The sequence below is a fragment of the Lepidochelys olivacea genome, assembly GCF_965140295.1.
Source record: "Lepidochelys olivacea isolate rLepOli2 genome assembly, chromosome: 9".
NCBI lineage: Eukaryota > Metazoa > Chordata > Testudines > Cheloniidae > Lepidochelys > Lepidochelys olivacea.
Window position 1 is genome coordinate 73,848,952 of NC_140419.1, and position 22,314 is coordinate 73,871,265.

General features: G+C 41.0%; 1 protein-coding gene and 1 long non-coding RNA gene across 8 annotated transcripts in view; one reads left to right on the forward strand and one right to left on the reverse strand.

Moving 5' to 3' along the window:
* DACH2 (dachshund family transcription factor 2) overlaps positions 1 to 2,190 on the reverse strand; it is a 455,869-nt gene extending 453,679 nt beyond the window's left edge. For 2 of the 7 annotated variants that reach the window (XM_084638529.1, XM_084638532.1), the window contains exon 1: positions 1,427 to 2,188. In XM_084638529.1, coding sequence (XP_084494655.1) covers positions 1,427 to 1,935 — 509 coding nt within the window. In that variant the 5' untranslated portion in view covers positions 1,936 to 2,188. Of the gene's footprint in view, positions 1 to 1,426 lie in introns of all 7 variants that reach the window. The other 5 variants (XM_084638533.1, XM_084638528.1, XM_084638530.1 and 2 more) reach the window with 4 other exon arrangements.
* LOC311525978 lies at positions 1,744 to 20,827 on the forward strand. The gene is made up of 3 exons (XR_014712911.1): positions 1,744 to 1,795; positions 11,739 to 11,830; positions 20,643 to 20,827. It is a non-coding gene; the product is annotated as an uncharacterized lncRNA (long non-coding RNA).
* Positions 20,828 to 22,314: the final 1,487 nt, after the last annotated feature.

The following is a 22,314-nucleotide window of genomic DNA, read 5'->3' on the forward strand; positions in this document are numbered from 1 at the left end:
CTCTCTCTTATAAATTTACCCCTTCTTACTATATATTTCTACTAAGCCTTGAGAGTTTTTTTGTTTATGAGATCATTATCATTTCTAAAGCAAGAACTGTGAGGTCACAAACAAGGATTCTGACCCCCCATGTATGAAGAACCCAGCAGGGATCTTCCATGAATACAATCAGCTTTTGGGTTTAGTCATTTAAGCACAACAGGACAAGGGCTATAACAACAGTAAAACCTCTTTGATTAAATAATGTACCATTATTCTAGAGTTATACTAAGCAACAGTTTGTCTGTAAACTACTCATACTCCTCAGGCAACATAGCACATGTTCTTTGGCTATCATTATTTTATTTGCAAGACTTACAACTTCTGTATTACAAGTTATGTTCACAACCCAAACAAGTAGAGATCATAAGTCTCGGTGAGAGAAAAAATATACAGCTAAGAACTTAAAGCAAAAAGTACTGAGGTCCTTTCTATGTAGTCATTTGAAAGATTATCTAGACACTATATTTGTGAGAAAGTGAATAATCATTTCATATAATTTGCCAAGTTCGTGCTTAGTGCAGTTATCTGGCACACAGATTTAATAAACCTCAGCAAGAAAGTTCAACAGTTTAAGAATTTTGTGTAATCACCTACACTAAATCACTCCTCTTTCTCTAGAACAGATTTCATACAATTTATTGCCTCCTTTACACCATCTAACTCTGCTACAGTCCCTTCTGGCAGCGAGCATCATAAAGTGCATTTGCATTCTCCTACTGCTTCTGCAGTTAGAGACGGTGATTTAAGGTGACCATACGGTCCAGAAAACTTGTCTAACAGTTAGCCAAAGTGAAGGAAGCATCCTCTGAAGACTGCCCCATTCGCAACCTGAGTATACGTGCCAACGTGGGGTTTCCGTTTCTAAAGCATTGCTTAGTTTTGGCGCATCCTGCATCTCGACCCTCTCTCAAAGATACCATCACAGGGTAAGTGGCAGTTTGCACGTTATCAACAGACCGTCCGCTATAGCCGTGCAGCGGAGCCCCACCATAGGCTGGACTTCTGGGCGCTCATCTTCCCTAACACGGAACCTGCAGGGCTGTAGGCACCTTGCAAGGCGCGCTAGGGAGCGCTCAGAGCCCTGGAGGGGACGCAGCGGGCTCTTTGCTCTGTTTACAGAGAAGAGCCTCAGGGCTGGCCTGGCACGAGCGGCTCGGGAGCACGCTCACCACCCACCCCGAGCCTGGGACTCCCGCGAAAACAAAGTTTCCCTGGAGCGGGCGTGACTGTGCCCAGGGCTCCGGCTGCCAGAGGAGCGCAAGGTGCCCGGGCTCCCACCCACCCTCCCTGGAGGCGGCTGAGCACCCACCCTTGCCAGTGGGCAGCCAGCAGGGAGAGGCGCCGAGCCGGGGCGGGAGGAGTGACAGCGAAGTTTGCCGCTCACCTGGCGTTGGTGCAGTCGTTGTACAAAGTTTCGAAGTCTTTCCTGGTGATGAGCTTGCAGCGGTTCACGCCGGGCTGGATGGCGCCCAGCCCCCGCAGGATGCGGACCTGTTCCACCGTACACACCACGGGCGATATATCCAGCCGCTTCAGCTTGGTGTAGACCGTGTGCAGCCCCCCCACCAGGTGCTTGAGGAAGAGATCAAAGACCTGCGGCAGGCAGATCAGCTCCTGCCCCTCCACCAGGAAAGAAGCCACCTTCACCCCGTGCAGATCAACCATCTTACACTCGTTGCTGCCACCCCCTCCGCCGCCTCCCGTGCCCGCACCGCCGCCGCTGGAAGCCAGGAAACTGTTGACCAGGCTGTTGGTGAGCCGGGGGGACTCGGAGGGGCTGGAGGAATAGAGGGGGTCTGCCCGGAACAAGCCCCCCGGCCCCCCCACGCTGCCGCCGCTGCTGGCGCTGCTGGAAGTGGCCGAGATGACGGGAGGCGCGGAGGAGACAGCCATGGTCACTCTCTGCGGCGGCTCAGCCCCGCGCTCCCTGCCACGCTCACTCTCCCCAACTGTTTGCAAGACGACCCAAAACAGAGTCTCCCACTCGCTCGCTGGCGCACGCAGCAGCCGCTCGCTCCGAGCCCTCCCCACCTCCACCCGGGGCGCGGGAGGGGGGGAGAAGAGTGACAGCCCCCTCCAGCCAATGCGCCTGGCCCTCGGCAAGCGTGGCCCCGGCTAGTGGCTGCTTGCGGAGGGGAGCTGGGGCTGCTGCCGCTGGAGGAGGAGGCGGCTGCTGGTGTTGCTGCTGCTGGGGAGGGGGAGTGGCGTGGAGCCCTGCCTCCGCCTCTTGCCCGCCCCCGCCGCTTCCTCTGACCAAAGTGACCGTCCGCAGCAGCCTTTTCACTTCTCGCCACCATAGGGTTGTCACCTGTCCAGGTTTGCCCAGGACCGGCCCTTCTTTGCAGTTAGCAGTAGCTGTCCGGGGAGGTCTGCCAGGGTGCTCAGCGTACACTGCCGGCTGCCCAGTTCTGTGGGCTCAGGAGCATCCTGCGGGCTCCGTTTGTTCGGGGGTTTTTTGTACTTCAGAGGCGGCAACCTTAGCACACGGGGGCATGTGTTCCCCCTCGCATTGTCCTCCCTTTTCTCCTCTCCGAGTTTGCAGTGGGCTGATGGACCCCCTGCTCCCTCTGCCTGCCCACTAAATCCCCCCCCCCCCGCCCTTTGTGGTTCACTGCTCCCATCTAGCACAGACCCCTCCCCCTTGCAGTAAGCTGCCCCCCTTTTCTCACATGCCCCCCTTCCCTTTGTGAGTCATGTGGCCCTAGGGTGACCAGACATAGGATATTAGGAGCTTTGTCTTATATGTACAATTATACCATCACCCACCCACCCCCAGAAAAAAAAGTGGCCTGATTTTTCACACTTGCTATTTGGTCACCCTGTGTGGCCCCTCCCATCTTACATGGCCCCCTCTGTGATTCCCTCTCTCCCACAGTTTGTTGCTAGGCAGGCCATTTGTCCATTTTAAGCCGAACAGTCTTGTTTTTCTCAGGGTTTGTCCCTGTCCAGCAGTAATATAAAACCAGACATGGTTTTGACCAGTATCATTGTGGGCGCATGGAGGATGCCATTTTGCAGAGGGCGCTGCTCCGCTCCCAACAGCTTGACTTCACATGTACACCAGAGTGGGCGGGATGGGTGCTTTGCAAAATGGCGTCCTCCATGTGAGTACCCTGGCAGGGGGCAGAATAGTGGGGGTGGGCCACACTATTCCAGAAGTCCCATATTCCGTGGATGCACGAGTGGCCACCCTTTTTGTTGCCTACCTCTCTTGCCATGCCTGCCCGTCCCCTTTACTGTTTGTTGCTCCTGCCTCTACCTCGTCTGTCCTCTCTCCTTGCTGTTTGTTGCTGCCTGCCTCCCTTCACCTGGCCCCCCTTTTCTTGTGCACCTGCATATTCTTCGTGCTTGCAATTCCCCTCTTTTGTTCGATCCCCCATTCGCTGCATTCTCACCCACACTTATATATGCCCACCTAAACTCCCAGTGCAGCCAGAGTAACCTCCCACACTGCTTGTTGTAGTCCCCCCCATCCTTTAGGTTTGCCTGCACCCTCCACCTCCTCCCCCATGCAGCCTAATGCAGAGGAGTGGTTAGCTTCCATTCTCTCCCCAACCACCCTTTCATTATTTACATGTCCGGCTCTGGTGGCTGTTCCCATGACCTGTCCTCAATGGTGGCCCTCAATCTGGGCCAGGAGATTGAGGGAGGGGTTCCTGGCCAACATTGTTGCCCCACCTCAGCTTTCTGTCCCATCCACCACCACAGCAGATCACCAATACCTCTGCCAACACCACTGGTGTGGCAGCAGAAGGCACAGGAAGGGACTCTTCTGCCAAAAGCACCACCATCAATGAAGCCTCCTCAGTCAGCAAGAAGAGCAGGGCAAGAGCCTGGCACAGAAGGTTCCTTCTGCAGCAGCAGCTGCTACTGCCATCCTCCTGCTGTCCCTTCCACCAGCTCTAAAGGCTGCAGCCCAGGTGGCTGCAGACCCACCTGCTGTGGCCCATCCAACCATCACTACTGCCACTGCTTCCTCCTTTTCCATTTACAGTGGCTGGGGAACCTTCCCCACCTTGACCAGGAGGCAAAGTGTCTGCAACCTCCTGGTAGCCACCTCCTCCCACAGTGAAACCTAGGTGCAGGTGTTGGTGTGGGTGGTGAGACACAACCGAGATCCCAATCTCATTCCTGACCCTTTCTCTCCCACTTCAAATGTTGCTGCTACCTCTGGACTTGTGAGTGCTCTTGTTGGCTTGTGCTGATGACATAGAGTCATAGGACTGGAAGGGACCTCAAGAGGTCTTCTAGTCCTGTGTCGTGCACTCCTGGCAGGAATAAGTATTATCTAGATCATCCCTGACAGGTGTTTGTCTAACCTGCTCTTAAAAAATCTCCCGTGATGGAGATACCACAACTTCCCTAGGCAACTTATTCCAGTGCTTAACTATCCGGACAGTTAGAAAGTTTTCCCTACTGTCCAACCTAAACCATCCTTCCTGCTCCTCATGATCCAGGACCAGGGTACGTGGCATGAGTGGAGGCAAGAGCTCTGTCCAATGAACCTCCCAAGCAGAAACTTCAAAGAGAAAGTGCAGAGCTACAATTCTTTTGCAAACTTAACACCATCAATTTGGGCTTGAATAGGGACTGGGAGTGGCTGGCTCACTACAAAAGCAATTTTCCCTCTATTGGTATCGACACCTCCTCCTCAATCATTGGGAGTGGATCACACCCACCCTGTCTGAATTGACCTTCAATATTGGTTCTCCACTTGTAAGGTAACTCCCTTCTCTTCATGTGCCAATATATATTTATGCCTGTATCTGTAATTTTTACTCCATGCATCTGAAGAAGTGAGTTTTTTACCCACGAAAGCTTACGCCCAAATAAATATGTAAGTCTTTAAGATGCCACCAGACTCCTTGTTGTTTTTCTCCCAAGCAGAGGTGCTGACTTTCTAATGTGCCAGGGGATGCTCGACCTGCCCCCGCTCTGCCCCAGGCCCTGTCCCCACTCCACTTTTTCCCCCAAACCCCAACCCCACTCTGCCTCTTCCCATCCCTGCTTCGCCCCACCCTCACTCCATCTCTTATCCCAAGCCCACACCCCCACCTCACCTCTTCCTGCCCCACACCCCATTCCACCCCCTCCCCCAAGCTGCCCAGACCTTGCTCCCAGACCCCAGCACCTCCTGCATGCCACAGAACAGCTGATCATGGTCGGGGGAGGCACTGGGGAGAAAGGGGTAGCTGGTTGCTGGTGTATGCTAAGCAGGGCTGGAGCACCCCCAGAGTTGGCACCTATGCTCCCAAGTACCGGGACCTTTTTTTGCCTGTGGAGGGCAGGGAGCCCCGGTAGGTCAGCATGTATCTCCACCATAGTCCAACGGCCCACTGCGGATCTCAGCTGGCAGCTCCTCCATGGAATCATGAGCATGGATATGTATCCTCTCTTCCAGCAGTGGCCAATGCCAGGTGCTTCAGAAGGAATGAACAATTATCAAGTGACCCATGCCCCATCAGCCACTCCCAGCTTCTGGTTGAGCATGAGGTTGCCTCCCTGACCATCTTAACTAATATCCATTGATGGACCTGTCCTCCATGAATTTATCTAATTCTTTTTCTAAACCAATTATAGTTTTAATCTTCACAACATCTCCTAGCAATGAGTTCCACAGGTTGACTGTGCATTTTGTGAAGAAGTGCTTCTTTTTGTTTGTTTTAAACTCTCTGCCTATTAATTTCATTGGTTAATCCCTGGTTCTTCTGTTATGAGAAGGAATAAATAACAGTTCCTTATTCACTTTCTCCATACAGTCATCATTTTATTGCCCTCTATCATATGCCCCCTTAGTTGTTTCTTTTCCAAGCTGAAAAGTCCCAGTCTTTTTAATCTCTCCTCGTATGGAAGCTGTTCCACACCCTTAATTGTTTTGTTGCCCTTCTCTGCCATTTTCCAATTCTCATATATTTTTTTTGAGATGGGGCAACCAAACTGTACTCAGTATTCAAGGTATGGGCATACCGTGGATTTATATAGTGGCATTTTGATACTTACTGTCTTATTATCTATCCCTTTCCCAATGGTTCCTAAAATTCTGTTACCTTTTTTGACTACTGCTGTACATTGCGCTGATTTTTCAGAGAACTATCCACAGTGACTCCAAGCTCTCTTTCTAGAGTGGTATCAGCTATTTAGATCCCATCATTTTGTATGTAGAGTTGGGATAATGTTTTCCCATATGCATTACTTTGCATTTATCAACATTGAATTTCTGCCATTTTGTCGCCCAGTCGCCCAGTTTTAGGAGATCCCCTTGGAATTCTTCACAGTCTGCTTTGGACTTAACTATCTTGAGAAATTTTGTATCATCTGCGAACTTTGCCACCTTACTGTTTATCCCTTTTTTCCAACTCATTTATGAATATGTTGAACAGCACTGGTCTCAGAACAGATCCCTGGGGGACACCACTATTTACCTCTCTCCGCTGTGTAAACTGACCGTTTATTCCTACTCTTTATTTCCTGTCTTTTAACTAGTTACTGATCCATGAGAGGACCTTCCTTCTTATCCCATGACTGCTTACTTTGCTGAATAGCCTTTGGAGAGGGATCTTGTGAAAGTCCAAGTACATGATATTCACTGGATCACCCTTGTCCACATGTTTGTTGACCTCCTCAAAGAATTCTAATAGATTGGTGAGGCATGATTTCCCTTCACAAAAGCTGTGTTGACTTTTCTGCAAAAAATCATGTTCACCTTTGTGTCTGATAATTCTGTTCTTTACTATAGTTTCAACCAATTTGCCTGGTACCAAAGTTAGGCTTACTGGCCTGTAACTGGATCGCCTCTGGTACCCTTTGTGTGGCAAGAGGGGGACTTTGGCACAATCTGCATAGAGTGAGTCAGGCTGCAGCCCCTTTTCCAGCTTCTCCAGAACTTCCTGTTGACATTCTGGCTGCACTTTTCCCTGTGCCTCCTTGTATATGCATACCCCATCTATGGCCCCACAAAGTCACGAGACCTCATCAACTTTCTCCTGATGCTGGCCAAGATGGCCATCCACAAGTTCAGGAGGAGGAAGCTTGATGATGTCGGGAAGATAGTGCTCTGTGACTGTGGGGCCTGTTTCTGACCCCTTGTCACTTCACGCATCCAGTCAGAGTTCCTCTGGGTAATGTCTACTGGCTCTTTGGACTTCTTTGAGGACCAGTAGATGTTGTCCAAAGTTCTCTGCTCAGTGTCCCCATCTGGATCCCTTGTTGTAGCCCTATGACCTTCACTTTGTTGTCCCCCAAACTGAGTTGTGGTAGTGCTCAGCAGTTCACCCATCTTGGCTGAGGGGACAGGCCTTTAGTTTGAGGGGCAGAGACTGTCACTTCCTATGTATTTATTTACAATGCCTAATGCAATGTGGCCCTGTATTCAGCTGGGGCTAGGTACTATCATAATACAAATAATATGAAAAGTCCCTCAAACAGAAAATATATCTGGGTAATTTATTGGACATAATTGCTAACAGAAGATTTAATAAATCAGATTTAAAGGTTTCTCATTGTTTTTCTCCTTTATTCCCTTTAAAGACATTTTGCTTTGAGATTAACGAGATAATCAAATTCCACTCAGGATTTTTTTTTTCTTTTTGACTTTAATGTCTTCCACAAACTAAACATATTTCTAAATAAGGCTGAGTTTTTGCAAGGCCAGAGGAAGCCTTGCGCATCAACACCCTGCAAGCTGGAGTGGCATGAAGCAATATAAAATCATAAAGACTGTAGTAAAAACAGTACCCTTGAAAGGTGACTATCCATGGAGAAAAGAACTGCACTTAGACTAAGAAAATGCTCAAGGTTTGAGAAATTAATACCATGCAGCAGCCCAGCTCAACTAAGCGTATAAGAGTCAACTATATCAGTAGATATTATTTCCTTGTAATTTTACCCAAGATAAGGCAAAGATGCTAAATCCAAAAAATCATACTGCAATATCTTGTCAGTTGTAAAGTATCCTGCATTTGTCAGCTGGTTTGATTGACTGGGGTCCAAATGTGTAATATGAATGTGTACAAACTATTAACTCTCCATATACAGTAGTAATTAGCCTTTTAGAATGATTATTTTTAATCCAATATTCAATATTTTTGTCCATTTCAGCCCTGAGGGCAAAATATTCCATTTTTCTTGACATTAACAGCCAGTGAAATGTTGGTGCAGTTTTAATTACATATAAAAATTGACCACCAGGTGTTGGACTGCAAAATATCAAGTAAAGGGGCTTGCTTGTGTTTTTTATGGTATGTAGCCTGCTGGAGTAAAAGCAGGGACAAGTTCTTCATAAATGCCAGAGGAGAGAGAGCAGAGCCCTGGTCAGTTTCAAGCCCCAGTAGAGAGGGCTAATCCACAGCTCCCTGTAAATTACCTATTACCAGTAGGCATTATTGTGACCACTGGCTCATCCTATAGAGAAGATGCTGACTGACACAAATTAACAAGGAGGGGGTAACGATAAAAACATTAGCAGCCTTTTAAAGAAAACAGTAGGGAAGTTTCATTAACAATAATAATACCTAGTTCTTATATGCCACGTTTCACCCAAGTAGATCTCAAAGTGCATTACAAAAGAGGTAAGAATCATTATCCTTATTTTAGACATGGGAAACTGAGGTATGGGGCAGTGAAGTGACTTGCCCAAGGTCACAAAGAAAAATAATTTTTTTGCTAAATGACAGGAAAATTCAGTAGTGATGTATGTGGTACAATTAACTGTATTTCAATTTGCCAGTGGCCAAGTATGGGGAAAGATACTAAATGGAGTGACTCAAGAAAAGTTGTAATGTAGGAGATTAAAATGATGCAGGATTAATTCTATGAATAACATATTCTATAAACTCTATCATGACACAGCATGTCTGATGCCAGTAGTATACAGGAATAAAAGTTCATATCAGCTTAGTGAAGGACATAAGTACACATGAGATGGAGTTCACATCAAATATGAGTAATGAACATAACACTAGGTTTGTGAGTGATGAGGTACATGTGGGCCCAGAATGAAGGGATAGTTGAAAATTGCATATTCTACTCAGTTTCAGCTATCTGAGACACCACTTTTTCTCCATTCTTTCCAATTTGAGGAGCGCTTAGTGCAATGCTGATGTTCTCCTTTCTGACATTAACAAAAGTCTATGGAAGTCAGTGGAAATATTCCCACTGACTTGACTAGGCTTTGGGTCAGGCCCTTAGTAAATGAGCAATTCATATCACTAATTTTATGAACACAAGCTGGGACAGGAAGGGAAAAAAATAATTATGAAATAATTTTTCCAAAATTAGTCTAAAATTTAGTTCCTTAATTTGTATTAGAACATGTATTATGATTATATTAACAAATGTAGGCTACTGGCACGTGAGAAACAAGATACTGAAATTATCATTTTTACTGCCCAGATTTTGTAGTGCACTAATACTGGAGGTTTGAATTCAATTTAATTTTGATGTTTCAGGAATTTTTATTGAAGCATGGATTAAAATTTCTCACCTAAACAGCAAGATTTTTTTTTAAAACAATGAAACTAAATGTCTGAGTACCAATAGAAAAATGATCCCTTCTCTTGTGTAATTAAATGCATTGTATTAATGTGTGCATAATGCAAAATCAATAAATAATGAATTACCACTGATTGTAATTGAATGTTTTCATAATTTTATTGTCAGCCATGATAAATAATCAGTACATTTATACTGCATTAAATTAATTAGTGTGTCATTTCTATTACATACATCAGCAGTGAAGTAATGCAGTGACATCTGTTTCTAATGTTTTAAAGATGTTGTATCCCTTATTAAGTAAAAGAAAGAGTTATTAGAGATGTTTCCAGTGATTGTCAGTTATACTGGGGTATTCGAGGGGATCTAATAAAGGAACTTACCCTCCTAGAATTTTAACCCAATAATGGTTGTGAATAACAAAGGTTAGAGTCAATTTGCTTCTTTGGACATTTAAAGAAAAGAGGGAAATTTTCTACTCTTTTTACAGAGAATAAGACTGAGCCCTGACACCTTTTTAGCTAAATTCCATCAATATAATCAGGGAAGATTCAGTAGAACACAAAATAGTAGACACTGAAATAGGAGTCTACCATCTATATGTGTTTTTTCTGCCTCAGGCCCCAGTGATCTCTATATGGACACAAGGGCCTGCCCCACATGAAGCTCATTGGAGGATCAGGGCTTTGGCAGTCAGATGGTTATGTAAAAAGAAAACAAGGTAATTTTAATGTACTCGGAATATTTTACAAAACCCAAAACTTAGACAGAAGAAAGCTTTACATTTTAGTCTGGCTACAGTACATTTCTTACTGAGGGCACCATCCTGCAACCACTTAAGCAATATGTAGTTTAGTTTAAATGAGTGGTATGTTGATTTTAATGAGACTTCTTATGTGAGTTAAGTTATGCTACTGTAGACGTGTTTGCTGGATCAGGCCCTTAAACTTTAAAAGTAAGCGGTATTCATACAGTGCTGTGTAATTCCTCATGCTGAAGTGTATTTGTTACTGTGCATCAATGTGCACTTCCCATTGAAGTCAGTTTGTGTACAGCTTCTGAAAGAACAGCATCACAGGATCTGACATTCTTAAGATAAGCATTTCTGAACCTCTGGTTGGCGCTCTTCATCTTGGTGTAAAATTACATGATTTGTGAAACGGCCAATTGTAGGTTCTGATGTGATACACTGTAATCTAGTGTTTATGCTCTCTGATTCTTAATTTGTTAACTCAGTCAAATGTATTTTAAAATTAAATATTTTATTATTACTTCATAGAAGTATTTTCCCCTTCTTATAACAGTATTCAAGCAAAATCAAAACAATTTTACAATCTTTTATATTAGGTTTTCTTAGTTCCAGACAAATTACCTCACTTGTCAATAGGAAGTTCCAAAATTCCCTTTTTAATTAAAATAATTGAGCCAAATTCTGGAGTCCTTTCTCAAGAAAACTGACTTCTGTATGCTGTACTCCTTATTGAAGTCAATAGGAAGACTTCAATCGGAATTTTCCCTGAATAAGACCTTCAGGATTTAGACATTCACCATAAGAACTTTGTAAAAAAACAACAAAAAACAAATGAATGACCCAAAGCCATTATCTACAAAGGCCATATCTGCTCTTCATGGTAATTAAAGCTTTTATGGGACTTATAAGAGCAGAGTTTTACTCTTATGCATTTAGCCAAAATTTCCTCTCTCTCTCTGGTGATGTGAAATGTGTTGTGCCTCAGCTGGCTGTCATCTTCCACCCCAGAGGTATCTGCACTTCAGTTGTATAAGAAAATTTGTATAGAACTTTAATATATTTCACAATGAAAAGTGTTGCATAAATACAAGTGATGTTATTGTTAATTAAATGAACCATCATTGCTAAAGAATCAACTCAGAATCTGTCACATTAAACATATGATTCACCACTTTAATCTTTGGCCCAATTTTGCATTCCACTGGGGATCTGCAGTGGTAAAAATTGCAAAGTCAGGATCCTATTAAAATCATCAATAAGGATGAAATCATTACGATATAATCTTTCTCGAACGCATTTTTCTTAGTGGAGATAGGCTAGTGGTACTAGACGTATCAAAGTTAACACACATTTAAATCTCTACACTGTGTAATCATGTATATCTACTCACATTTTTAAATACAGATAAGTTAATATCCATGAGATTATAAACTGAACTCCTCTCTCTGTTTGCCAGGCAGCCAAATACAGCAAAAGTTTCCCCTGCACTGTCTGTTGCAGTATCTCTAGCCCTGACCTGAAGGCACCACCATCTAGTGGAATGAGAAGGTATTTCATTTTTCTTCTTTGTAGATTTTTGCATTTTTGAAACAGACTTTTTAAACTATCTAGAGCAACAACAAAAAAGTAATCTTTTGTTGATTTATACCAGAAGATACAAAAATATCTTCTGTAGACCCTTCATAAATTTTCATATCCTGTGTTGTGAGTGCAAAGTATTTTATGACAAGAAAATATAAGAAGAAACTGATAATGAGAAAAGAAGTTCTACATAAACAGATTCTGGTATAAATTTAATGAATGTATCAAATTTAACATTTCATTGAATCTATTTTTATAAAATATAATTGTCAAAATAATTAATATTTTAGGAGTGGTAAACTTGAGATCAGTTTTAAAACCAATATATGTCTACAATACCAATTATACCTATTTGTAGAGTTATATAGAGCCATTAAACATACAGTATTTTAACTATACTCTAACCATTAAGTCACATCAAATGCAAACTTTAAAGTTCTGAATGGAAGAATACATTTTTCCTTAGGCTTTAAAAGTGTCCATTTACCGTACTTGACTATATTGATATATTGGATTGAGTTACATGATTATATTTCTTTTTATTGACTTACCAATTATTGTCAAAGATAGCAATTATTTTTGTGTTGTTTCAAGAGTATGCATGCATATGCAGCTGTTATCCTAAGATGCCTCCTTGCATATTCAGCTCCACTGATTTTGTCTCAGCATTGCACATGCACTGTCACAATGGATTTACATCATTCATAGATACATAAAGACAGTTGTGCATTGACACTAGAATAAATGTTAAGATTTTGTTTAAATATTTGAAAATTCCTCCCATAAATATTTAATTAAATTTAGTAGGTCTAATAAATATAACAAATAATTAAGAGTTAGATGTCCAATAATGCTGAAAATATTTTGAAATATTTAACAACCTACATGATGGTAATTTTGCCCCTGACTTCTGTGGGAGCTGGACCAGACATCAGTGTTAAGTACTACTATCCTCAACTTATGTACGGAAATGCGACTGATATAATTTGGCATCAATGGGTGTTCTGCATTTTAGATCAATGCCAGGATATGCCGGTTAGACTTATATTGTATATCTTCTAAGAGCCATATTGCTACTTTAAGACACATTCAGAACTCCATAGCGCTGCATAAAAATTAATGTCAGTAGATGGTCCTAAGAGTCTCAAAGTGGTGCCTGCTATTTTGCCTTTCTGATCTCTAAAATACATGGCTGAGAAGCTGCACATTAGAGACATAGCCCAATGTGTAGTTTAACATATTTACACAGGTTTACAGGAAGATACCTATTGCATTTGCACTCCAGAAGGGACCATATGTTTTGCCTCTTGCTTACTGAGAAGAACAGAGAAATCCAAAGACTGCCATGGAGGACTAGCCAGGAAGTGAATACCAGTGATCTGCAGGACTTTGAGCTCCCAGACTTGTATTCAGCTATGCAAAGGGCTTCTTTCTCAGTGGTCCCACCTATCCCTTCAACAACCCTAGCTGTATGGGTAGTTTGAAAGCTGTATTACATTGTCTGCTGGCTCCTGGTTGTGCACTGTAACAGCTCTGAAGATAAATGTGAGAAAATGCAGTTGGACTTACTGTGTTAAGCAACATTAACTATATGTTTATGTGCACCAGTTCTTGGCAGGGAGTGGAGAGAAAAGCATGCCACTTAAGGGTTCATTCTCACTCACACCAGTTTTACACAGGCGTAACTCCATTGGGCCTGATGCCAGCATAAATCGGGACTAAGTCAACTGAAGCCGATGGAGTTACACAAGTATAGAGTGAGATCAGATCAAACCCTTACTGTAACTTTGGTTGCTGATGCACCCACAATTTTGGTCTGGACAGTTAATCTCAGTGACTTTTTAAAAACAGAGTCAAAAACAGCTACATTGAAAAGGAACAGCATTATGCATTCCTTCTCCTCTACTCCATACCAAGATTAATGTGAAGAACACACTACACACAGGTCATTTTTCTATATCCTATAAAGACATGCAATGCCTGATTCTGATTTTATATTGGTTTTACATTAATGTAACTCTGCTGACTTCACTGAAATTACTCTTGATTTACACTCATGTAAGTGAGATCAGTATCAGGCCCAGAGTTAAAAGCACAGGTTAAATTATTTGTAATACATGACAATTACTGTTGAAATTATTTCTTTCCTTCAGTTTGTCTCTGTAAAAATGATCATTAACCACCTATGATGTGGAGGTCCTTCTCTACTGTGTGATGTGGCCATGGATATGCTATAGGATGCAAATATTTTTGCAGAAATACATGAAGGTCATGTAAACATATTTCTCAGCAATACACAAGGCTTGGCTTCAAAGTGATGTGAAAAAATAGTCTATATCAAGATCATGTTACTCAGGTTTTATTAGGAATTTCCACTAACATGCATAGGACTTTTACTAAAAAAGGGAGTTATTTCAACAAAAAGAGACTTAGGCACCCAAATGACAGAAAGCATTAACCCTTTCTTTCTAAATTAAAAGTAAATCTTGAGATTCCTCGAGTACTTTATTTGTAAGGACTCTTTTTAATTCATATAGCCAAGGATTGTCAGTGGATTCATGGGGGAGGGAAGAGGGAAATAAAAAGAATGTGAGAAATTCTGAGGCTATAATGATTGCATTTTTCAGCCTCAAATGCAAGAGTTCTGAGATGATATTTTTCTAAACCAAGTGGTGAGATGTCTAAAGATAAGGGACTAGATTCTCCAGTTTCTGTACTGTAACTAGTCAATACCACTACTCCTCATTTAAAATTGTATTAACTTAGAAAATAATTTGGCTATAATGTGCCACACTATAGCTAGTCCTTATGTGGCCATGAAATGGAGACGGAAGGAGTAAGAAGTCTCCCCACTCTCTAAGCCTATCTCAGGGTTGCTCTGAAGTACAGCCCTGAGCTTGGGGAAGAAGAGGGATTGCTACCATTTGTGGGAACAATGTGCTGAAAAGGGGGCAGGGAGGGATAATGATTTGGGGGAGCTATGACTCTATCCCCCACTGGCAACAGTATATTGCAGCCCTTAAAAGATCTCACAGATTGCTCCCCACTACCCAACCAAGGAGCTCTGAAAGCTTTTTGCCTTTCTGTTCAGAGCTCTGTGTCCAAACTGCGGAGTGTACATAAGTGGCACACTGAAAACAGAGAAGAATGGAATGTGATACATGTTATAATAACATTCATTATAGTATTTCTTTTAAATGCAAAATAAAGGATTGTTAATATTGATTGGCAATTAGCTTTTCATGATATTATTTCAGAATTATAGAATATTGCATTCAAACAGACCTCCTGATATCTTTTTAATGAAGGATGCATATACATTTTTTCATTATATTAAGTATGCTGTGACAAGATCTGTCATCATTTTATATCTTGTAGTTTTTGAATTCAGTCCTGTTCATAGTTTCATGTAGGCCATCGGATTTAAAGAACTTTTTCAGAAAATGTAAATGTGAGCGATAATTTTAAATACACATAGACATTTAAGCTGGGAAGTCCCTTATATTTTAGATATTGTTTAATTTTCAGTCAAATAAAAAATATGAGAAAGTAAAACAATTAGGAGTTAAACTTAAAAACAATGTTAATTTTACCCTAAAGTGGTATAGCAAGAACAAGCTTCAACATTAATATTCTGGGCTAGTAGTTTAATAATTACAGTTAATTAAAAAAGAAGTCTGTATTACCAAATTTAGTCTAAATGGAAAAAATAAGGCTTGCTTCAGCCGGAGTGTAAACAAAAAAGGTAAATATTCCATCAGGCAAAGTATAAAAGCAAAAGTTAAACCTTCCTATAACTCATCAGGCTCCAGTACAAAGATGGAGAGTTCCCTGCAACTCTCCCATTTCCCTCTCCTGATCTTTCCCTCTTGCCAATTTAGATCACTTTTCCTCTGCAGAATCAGCTGTAGACTGTAGACATGTGAGCAGCATTTCCCTTCAGGAACCTTTGCTGTTTAATAACTAGGTTATCTGTGGGACTGCAAGCAACAGTTGTCCTCTGCAGCCACAATAATGGCTGAGGGAGCCCCTGATAGCCTGGAGCACATTTTTAACCCTGGGTTACCCAGTCCTTCTGGAAGGTCCCTCTACGTGTCATAGTACACATCCATTAACAGAAGATGAATTAACGTAAATTTAAAAAATCATATTTCCAGTCAAGATTGAGAAAATAAACATGCATCTGTGGAATTTAAGCCTGCCAAATTACTATTCTGTATCTCCTACTCAAGGGAAAGTATGCGCTCTTGAAATTAATCTCCTCCATACTATCATATGAGGATTGCATTCAATCCCATTGTCTTTCTTTAACCATCTTGCTATTTATTCCTGCAAACACTTATGCATATGCTTGACTTTATGCTTCTGAGGAAAGTTAAACATGTTCATAAGTGTTTCCAGGACTGAGGCCTAAACTTGAAAGAATAAATAAATGACTAGAGCTGATTCTCAATTGCACTTGGCAGTCCTTCACACAAGTGCAAAGTAGATGTAAAATGCTACTATTCTGATTTATACAAGTGTAAAGGTCTACTTATATGCAAGGTTGTGGAGAATCAGACCCCTAATCTTTTGCTTTGCAATAGGGAGCTAATTTGAAAGAACTAATTCTCATTTATTTTGAAACACCCTATATGAATTAACATTAAAGACCAATTTATGAGACACCTAAGACCTGATTTTCAGAGGTGGTGAGCATCCACGGCTCCAATTAATTTCATTAAGTTCATTAAGGAGCTGCAGCGGCATGTTGGTGTGATGTTTTACTTATAGACAGTGTGTTCTTTCCATAACAACTTCAAAGATTTTAGGGAAATACAATGTTGGTTTTAAATCATTATGGAAGAGTCATCAATGAAAGTAACATTTTTGTTAACGACCTTGCAATAAAAAGTGGCATAGGCAGTGCATGAGTCTTCCATTTGGGGAAGCTAATAAGCTAGTGCCGGAAGTTCCCTAGAAGTGTGGGGAGCTCCACCAGTACGTGGACCGTGGCACCGTCCCCCCTTGGCCTCTTCCCTCTCCCGCCCCCAAGGCCCTGCCCACCTGCCACTCACTCTTCTTTGCCTCTTCTGCGCTAGTCTGCTCACACCTTCAGCCTCTGAAGGCCTGGAAGAGACTGCCTGCTTCCTTCCTGGGCAGCCTTTATTGGCTGGCTGTAATACTCACCCTGATTGGCTCTCTAACAGGCCCTCCCTGATTGGCTGCCGCCTTGCACAGCCGCTCTGGCCTGCTGTAGCCCAATACGGCATGGGGGTGGGGCACCGCCCCACCACACTGATCTGCTACTGCGGGTGGAAAATATCTCCAATGGCCAGTGATGGGACACTAGATGGGGAGGGCTCTGAGTAACTACAGAGAATTCTTTCCCAGGTGTCTGGCTGCTGGGACTTGTCCACATGCTCAGGATCTAATTGACCACCATATTTGGGGTCAGGAAGGAATTGTCCCCTGGCTCAGATTGACAGAGACCCTAGGGGTTTTTCACCTTCCTCTACAGCATGGGGCATGGGTCACTTGCAGGTTTAAGCTAGTGTAAATGGTGGATTCTCTGTAACCTGAAGTCTTTAAATCATGATTTGAGGACTTCAGTAACTCAGCCAGAAGTTTATGGGTCTATTACAGGAGTCGATGGGGGAGGTTGTGTGGCCTGCAATGTGCAGGAGGTCAAACTAGATGATCATGATAATCCCTCCTGGTCTTAAAGTCTATGAGTCTGAGTCTATAAATACAAAGTAGAACAAAATTTGTGTTTATATTTATTGTTGGTGATATAGGATCTATGATGTATGTAACTATTCATTTCCATACTTTAATATGTTTGGATTTTGTAAGCTGTGAGAACTAAGTACATTTGCACTCAGCAACCTCAACTAGTTTTTATACAAAATTTTATCAAAATTTTTTTTGATTCAATATATTTGTTATGAAGTAATAGCCCAATATTCCTATAACACAGATACTTAATACAAGACAGTTCCCTATTGGGGCCCTTACTGCTATTGCACACTAGACCAAGGATTAAATATTGACTCCATAAATATAGTTATTCCAACATTTTCAAAGGTGGCCACTGATTTTAGGTGCCTCCATTTTTACATGCCTTAACTGCTGGGTATGTTGGGCCTGTTTCACAAGTCCTGATTTCCTGCAACTCTAATTAAAATAGGAGATTATACTTTATTCTGCCTTAACCTGAATGAAGCAAAGTCTATATTGGTCCTGCTGCTAATCTGTATCAGACTTGAGTCATTGTTAAAAGCATCTTTCTGTTTTGCCACAAAGACTGGGCTCAGGGTGGAACCCTACTATTCTGAACCTCTTTATGCAGTGCATATGGAGCTGCTGTCACATAATATCAGTTTTATCCATACAAGATGGTTATTTTTTACTGACAAAAATGCAAAAAATGTACTCAATATGAAACATCTCTTCTTGTCTTTATTTTATTTGCAAAGGGCTTTTTTTCTTCTAAATGCCTGTATGCTGAAAAAATGACAATAGCTTCCATGAAAAGTTCAGAGGCTGAAGAAAGCAAATAAAAAAACTGAAGCACTGGAGCACAAAACAGAAAAGAATTACAGTGACATGTGAAATATGTTAAAATTCTTCTTTGAATCAGTCATTTAGACATACAAAGATAATGATGATGATTATGATGACAATAATTATAATCAGCTAAAATTTAAATTCATCCATTTTCTTCTATACAAATACAAATTATATTTCTTTTGTCTAATCTGAATGTGACCATTTTAAGCAGTTATTCTTGCAAACCCTCCTCTAATAATCTGCTTCAATACTAAGAACTACAGCTATTCTTTCAAAGTGAAAGCCCCTTCCTGGCTTTTAACTTATGTGAAAGAGAGGATATATCAACTAAGTGGTGTTACTGTTTGTACTTTCATCTTTAAAAATGTGAAACACTCTGGCCCCCACCTTCCCCTCTGTTTCCACAAGTGAAGAGGATTGCCTGTGCCTGCTAATATAGACTGAGTGGGTGCAAAAGTGGCTTCTAACAGCGTGTTCCTATCATTCTCTTTTATGGGGGCTCTGTGTGTCTCCCTAAATAAGATGGAAGGGTTTAAAGGGACCATAGGTCTCTGCCAATTTCTCCCTCTCTAAATATAGACCTAGCAGAGTCTGCAGTAATTTGCTCTGGTTGGGGCAAGGGTGGTTCTAGAGGCAACCAAATTTTGGGGAATAGTTAGCAGAACAGCTCCTGAAGGAATAGACACAGCTGGGAACCACTGAGAGGCGTATGAAACTGGGGATATGTTGCATTTAGGATGTCAAAACTTCACCTTCTTCTAGGGGAGGGCAAACTCCAAATAAATACCAAACTCCACACCCCACACCAATAGAAGAATTACAAGAAGATGTTATGTGTATAGGGGGAAGATGGCCCTGAATTAGTGCTATATATTACAATTCAGTATGCAGATGAAGTCCTAACTTAGGCAAAATGGGAATTTTATATATGGTCTACAGATCTGACCCATTATTGTTTATTTACTTTATTCATTATCATTCTATCTGTGGAATATACAGACTAGAGAACACCATAGTATTATGGCAATGGTGCATTTGAATTGAGATTTCAAATTCTGTAATTTTTCAATTGTGCCTATCCCACAACACAGATTAAATTACAAACTTTTACAAAAAATGTAATCCATTTTAAAATAACCAATAATTCCAGTGCATAAATTGCTTATGGCATGGGCATTCCCTTTCTAACCAGATAAAACGCAACAAAAGTTTAATAAACTACAGGGTACATGTCTCAATTTTCTGCATGAGAGAGAAGCTGTCACTATAAATGAGGTGTATTGTACTGGTATGGCTTGGATTAATGAAAAATAGGTGGTAGGTCTACTCATTCTGGAGCTTCTAATAATGTCCATTTCATTTCCTCAAAAGTCACCACTCCACATACTTTGGTGTCAGTTCACAATTTCTGAAAGTTGAAATAAGGGCACACTCTAGGTCTACATATGTCAAGCTGAAGATAATTCCCTTCAACCTTCTACAAAAAGTAGAATGATTCCTTTTTTAAAAAAAGAATGAAATACCATTGCTACTCTGGCCCTAAAATCCTAAAGGCGAACTCCTCTAAACCATGCACAAAACGTTGCTATTTTATTTTCATCTTTAAGGTGCAGTGTTGTAAAGGAAACACTTAATGATGAGTAGATTTTCCTTGTAAGGCTTCAGTGTATTTATTTGTTGAAAACAAGAGGTAGAATGGACATGTCCCTGTTTTCTGCAAACAAGGCAAGATGACAACAGAGTCTTATGTCTTCCTTTTTAGCTGTGGCCCCATTGATACTACCAATTTTCCCAGAGTCACCTTCTGTCTGGTGATAAACCCATTTATATATGTCCTTTTTGCTCAAAGGCAAAACACAATAGGAGTGACTGCCAGCTCCCCTGCAGGCCATGTCTACACTAGGAAACTTTAAAAAGAAATTCTCATTGTGCTAGCTGTAAAGTCCAGACTCATTCTCTCCCCTCACCACAGACATCTGATGAGAGCACTAAAAGACAATGCATTCAGACTAAGGTAGCTTTAACTCACATATCCAGTTTGTCAAAGCTTTAAAAAAAATAAAATAATATTTTTAACTTGCTCTAGTGCTAGCTTTTCTCAGTTTTCTACTTTTGCTGCTTCTAATTTAGACATTAGACTTTATACCAGTGTTAGCTTCTTGAAAGTACTCAGAGATTGTTTAACCTGTAAATTGGGTTCTCATCATTATTCATTCTTACTTTGCAGGTTTCTGTTGCTGATGGCTTCATGTGTGAGTCCCTGGTGAGTTTAAGATAAGTGTGTCTTCACAAGGATCTGAGCTTGCAAGAACTCATTTCATCTGATGCCTTTATAGCCTTTTGTTTATGGTTTCTCTGCTGAAGTCCAGGTTAAAATACTGCATATGAGAGACATCAATTCACTCAGCTTTATGGACCACCTTAAACCCTTTTAATTATATGATGATATTTATGATGAGATTCCTAAAGGAGCTTTCTCAGTTTCAAGAACTTTAAAGATTAACAAATTTTCTTTTTCCAGTTTACTTTCCTTTTCAGCCATGAATAATGTATGATAGTTGTCTGTTGTAATAAAATACTTCAGATTCCTATATTTACTCATTTTCTTCAGATGAAAGATGCAGTCTTCTAATCTGAGTATATCTGTGTGTTTGCTATGCCATATTATCCATTTTCTGGACAAAGCACACCTTTTTGCAATATTTATATAGATACATAATTTTAAATACACATATGCAATCAAATACTGTAAAGCCTATTATATCATGTGTAAAACAATAAACATTTGAAACCTTATTTTAATTCATTTTTATCCATTAGGCAGAAAAGACCAGGATACTCTATTTGCTTGGTTTTTTTTAAAGACATGATAGCACTGAAAGTCTACTCCCATTTAAGTCACTGGCAAAAATTCTATTGACTTTAAAGGTGCAGGACTAGGCCTTAATGGCTAAAGAATCACTACTGGTGAGTTGACAAGAAGTTGGAAACAGTAGAATATAGAGAAATCCAATGAATAAAAATACCATTAACAGATACTGATAACATAATAGATCTGTCCTTGCTCTTGTTGCCCTAATTGAGAGCAGGATCAAACCAACTGTATTGTGTAATATATTTTTCTCACTCCTTGCATATATATTTATATACAAATATTAATGTTTAAGCAGTTTTAGATATTTTCCCTTTTTTTCCAGATGGCATAAAGCAATTTTGTCTCTTTGAAAAACATATACAAAGTGAAGCAGATGCACTGAGCATGTGGAAATGAGAAAAAAATTGCCTAAGAAATAATAAACACATGTATTCTCTCAGATCTTAATTGTTCATAAGGTTTTGGAGTACGGTTTTCAACTACAGCATTAAAGATAACTACAAGTAAATATCTGAAGACCCAGCAGATGTACAGCATCAGAGAGGAAGAATGGACTTGTGGTTAAGACACAGGGGTGGTCAAGAAGAGCCGAGCCCTATTTCTGATTCTACTTCCTATTTCTGGGGCAACTCATTTATACCTGCCTGTGCCTCAGTTCCCTCACCTGTAAAATTGAGTAATATCAAATCACACAGACAATTTGGAAGATTAAATTGATTCATGGATCACTTTGAGATTCTCAAATGGAAATAATATAGAAGGGTAATTATCAATTTAATTATAAAACAACAGTATCACAATTACATTTCCTGAAATATTAACATGATCTGAAGCAATTTTTGTATGAAATTTAGCAAAATATATATTGCATGATTTGAACAAAAATATTGTATATTCTGCATGGTATTGACAGCTAATGTAAATTAGACCAAATGATCCCTTGTGTACATCCTAACAAAAGCTCATTGGTGAGATGTAAACTGGAAGGACTTCTTAATTAAATTACTGTAGCATTATTATTACA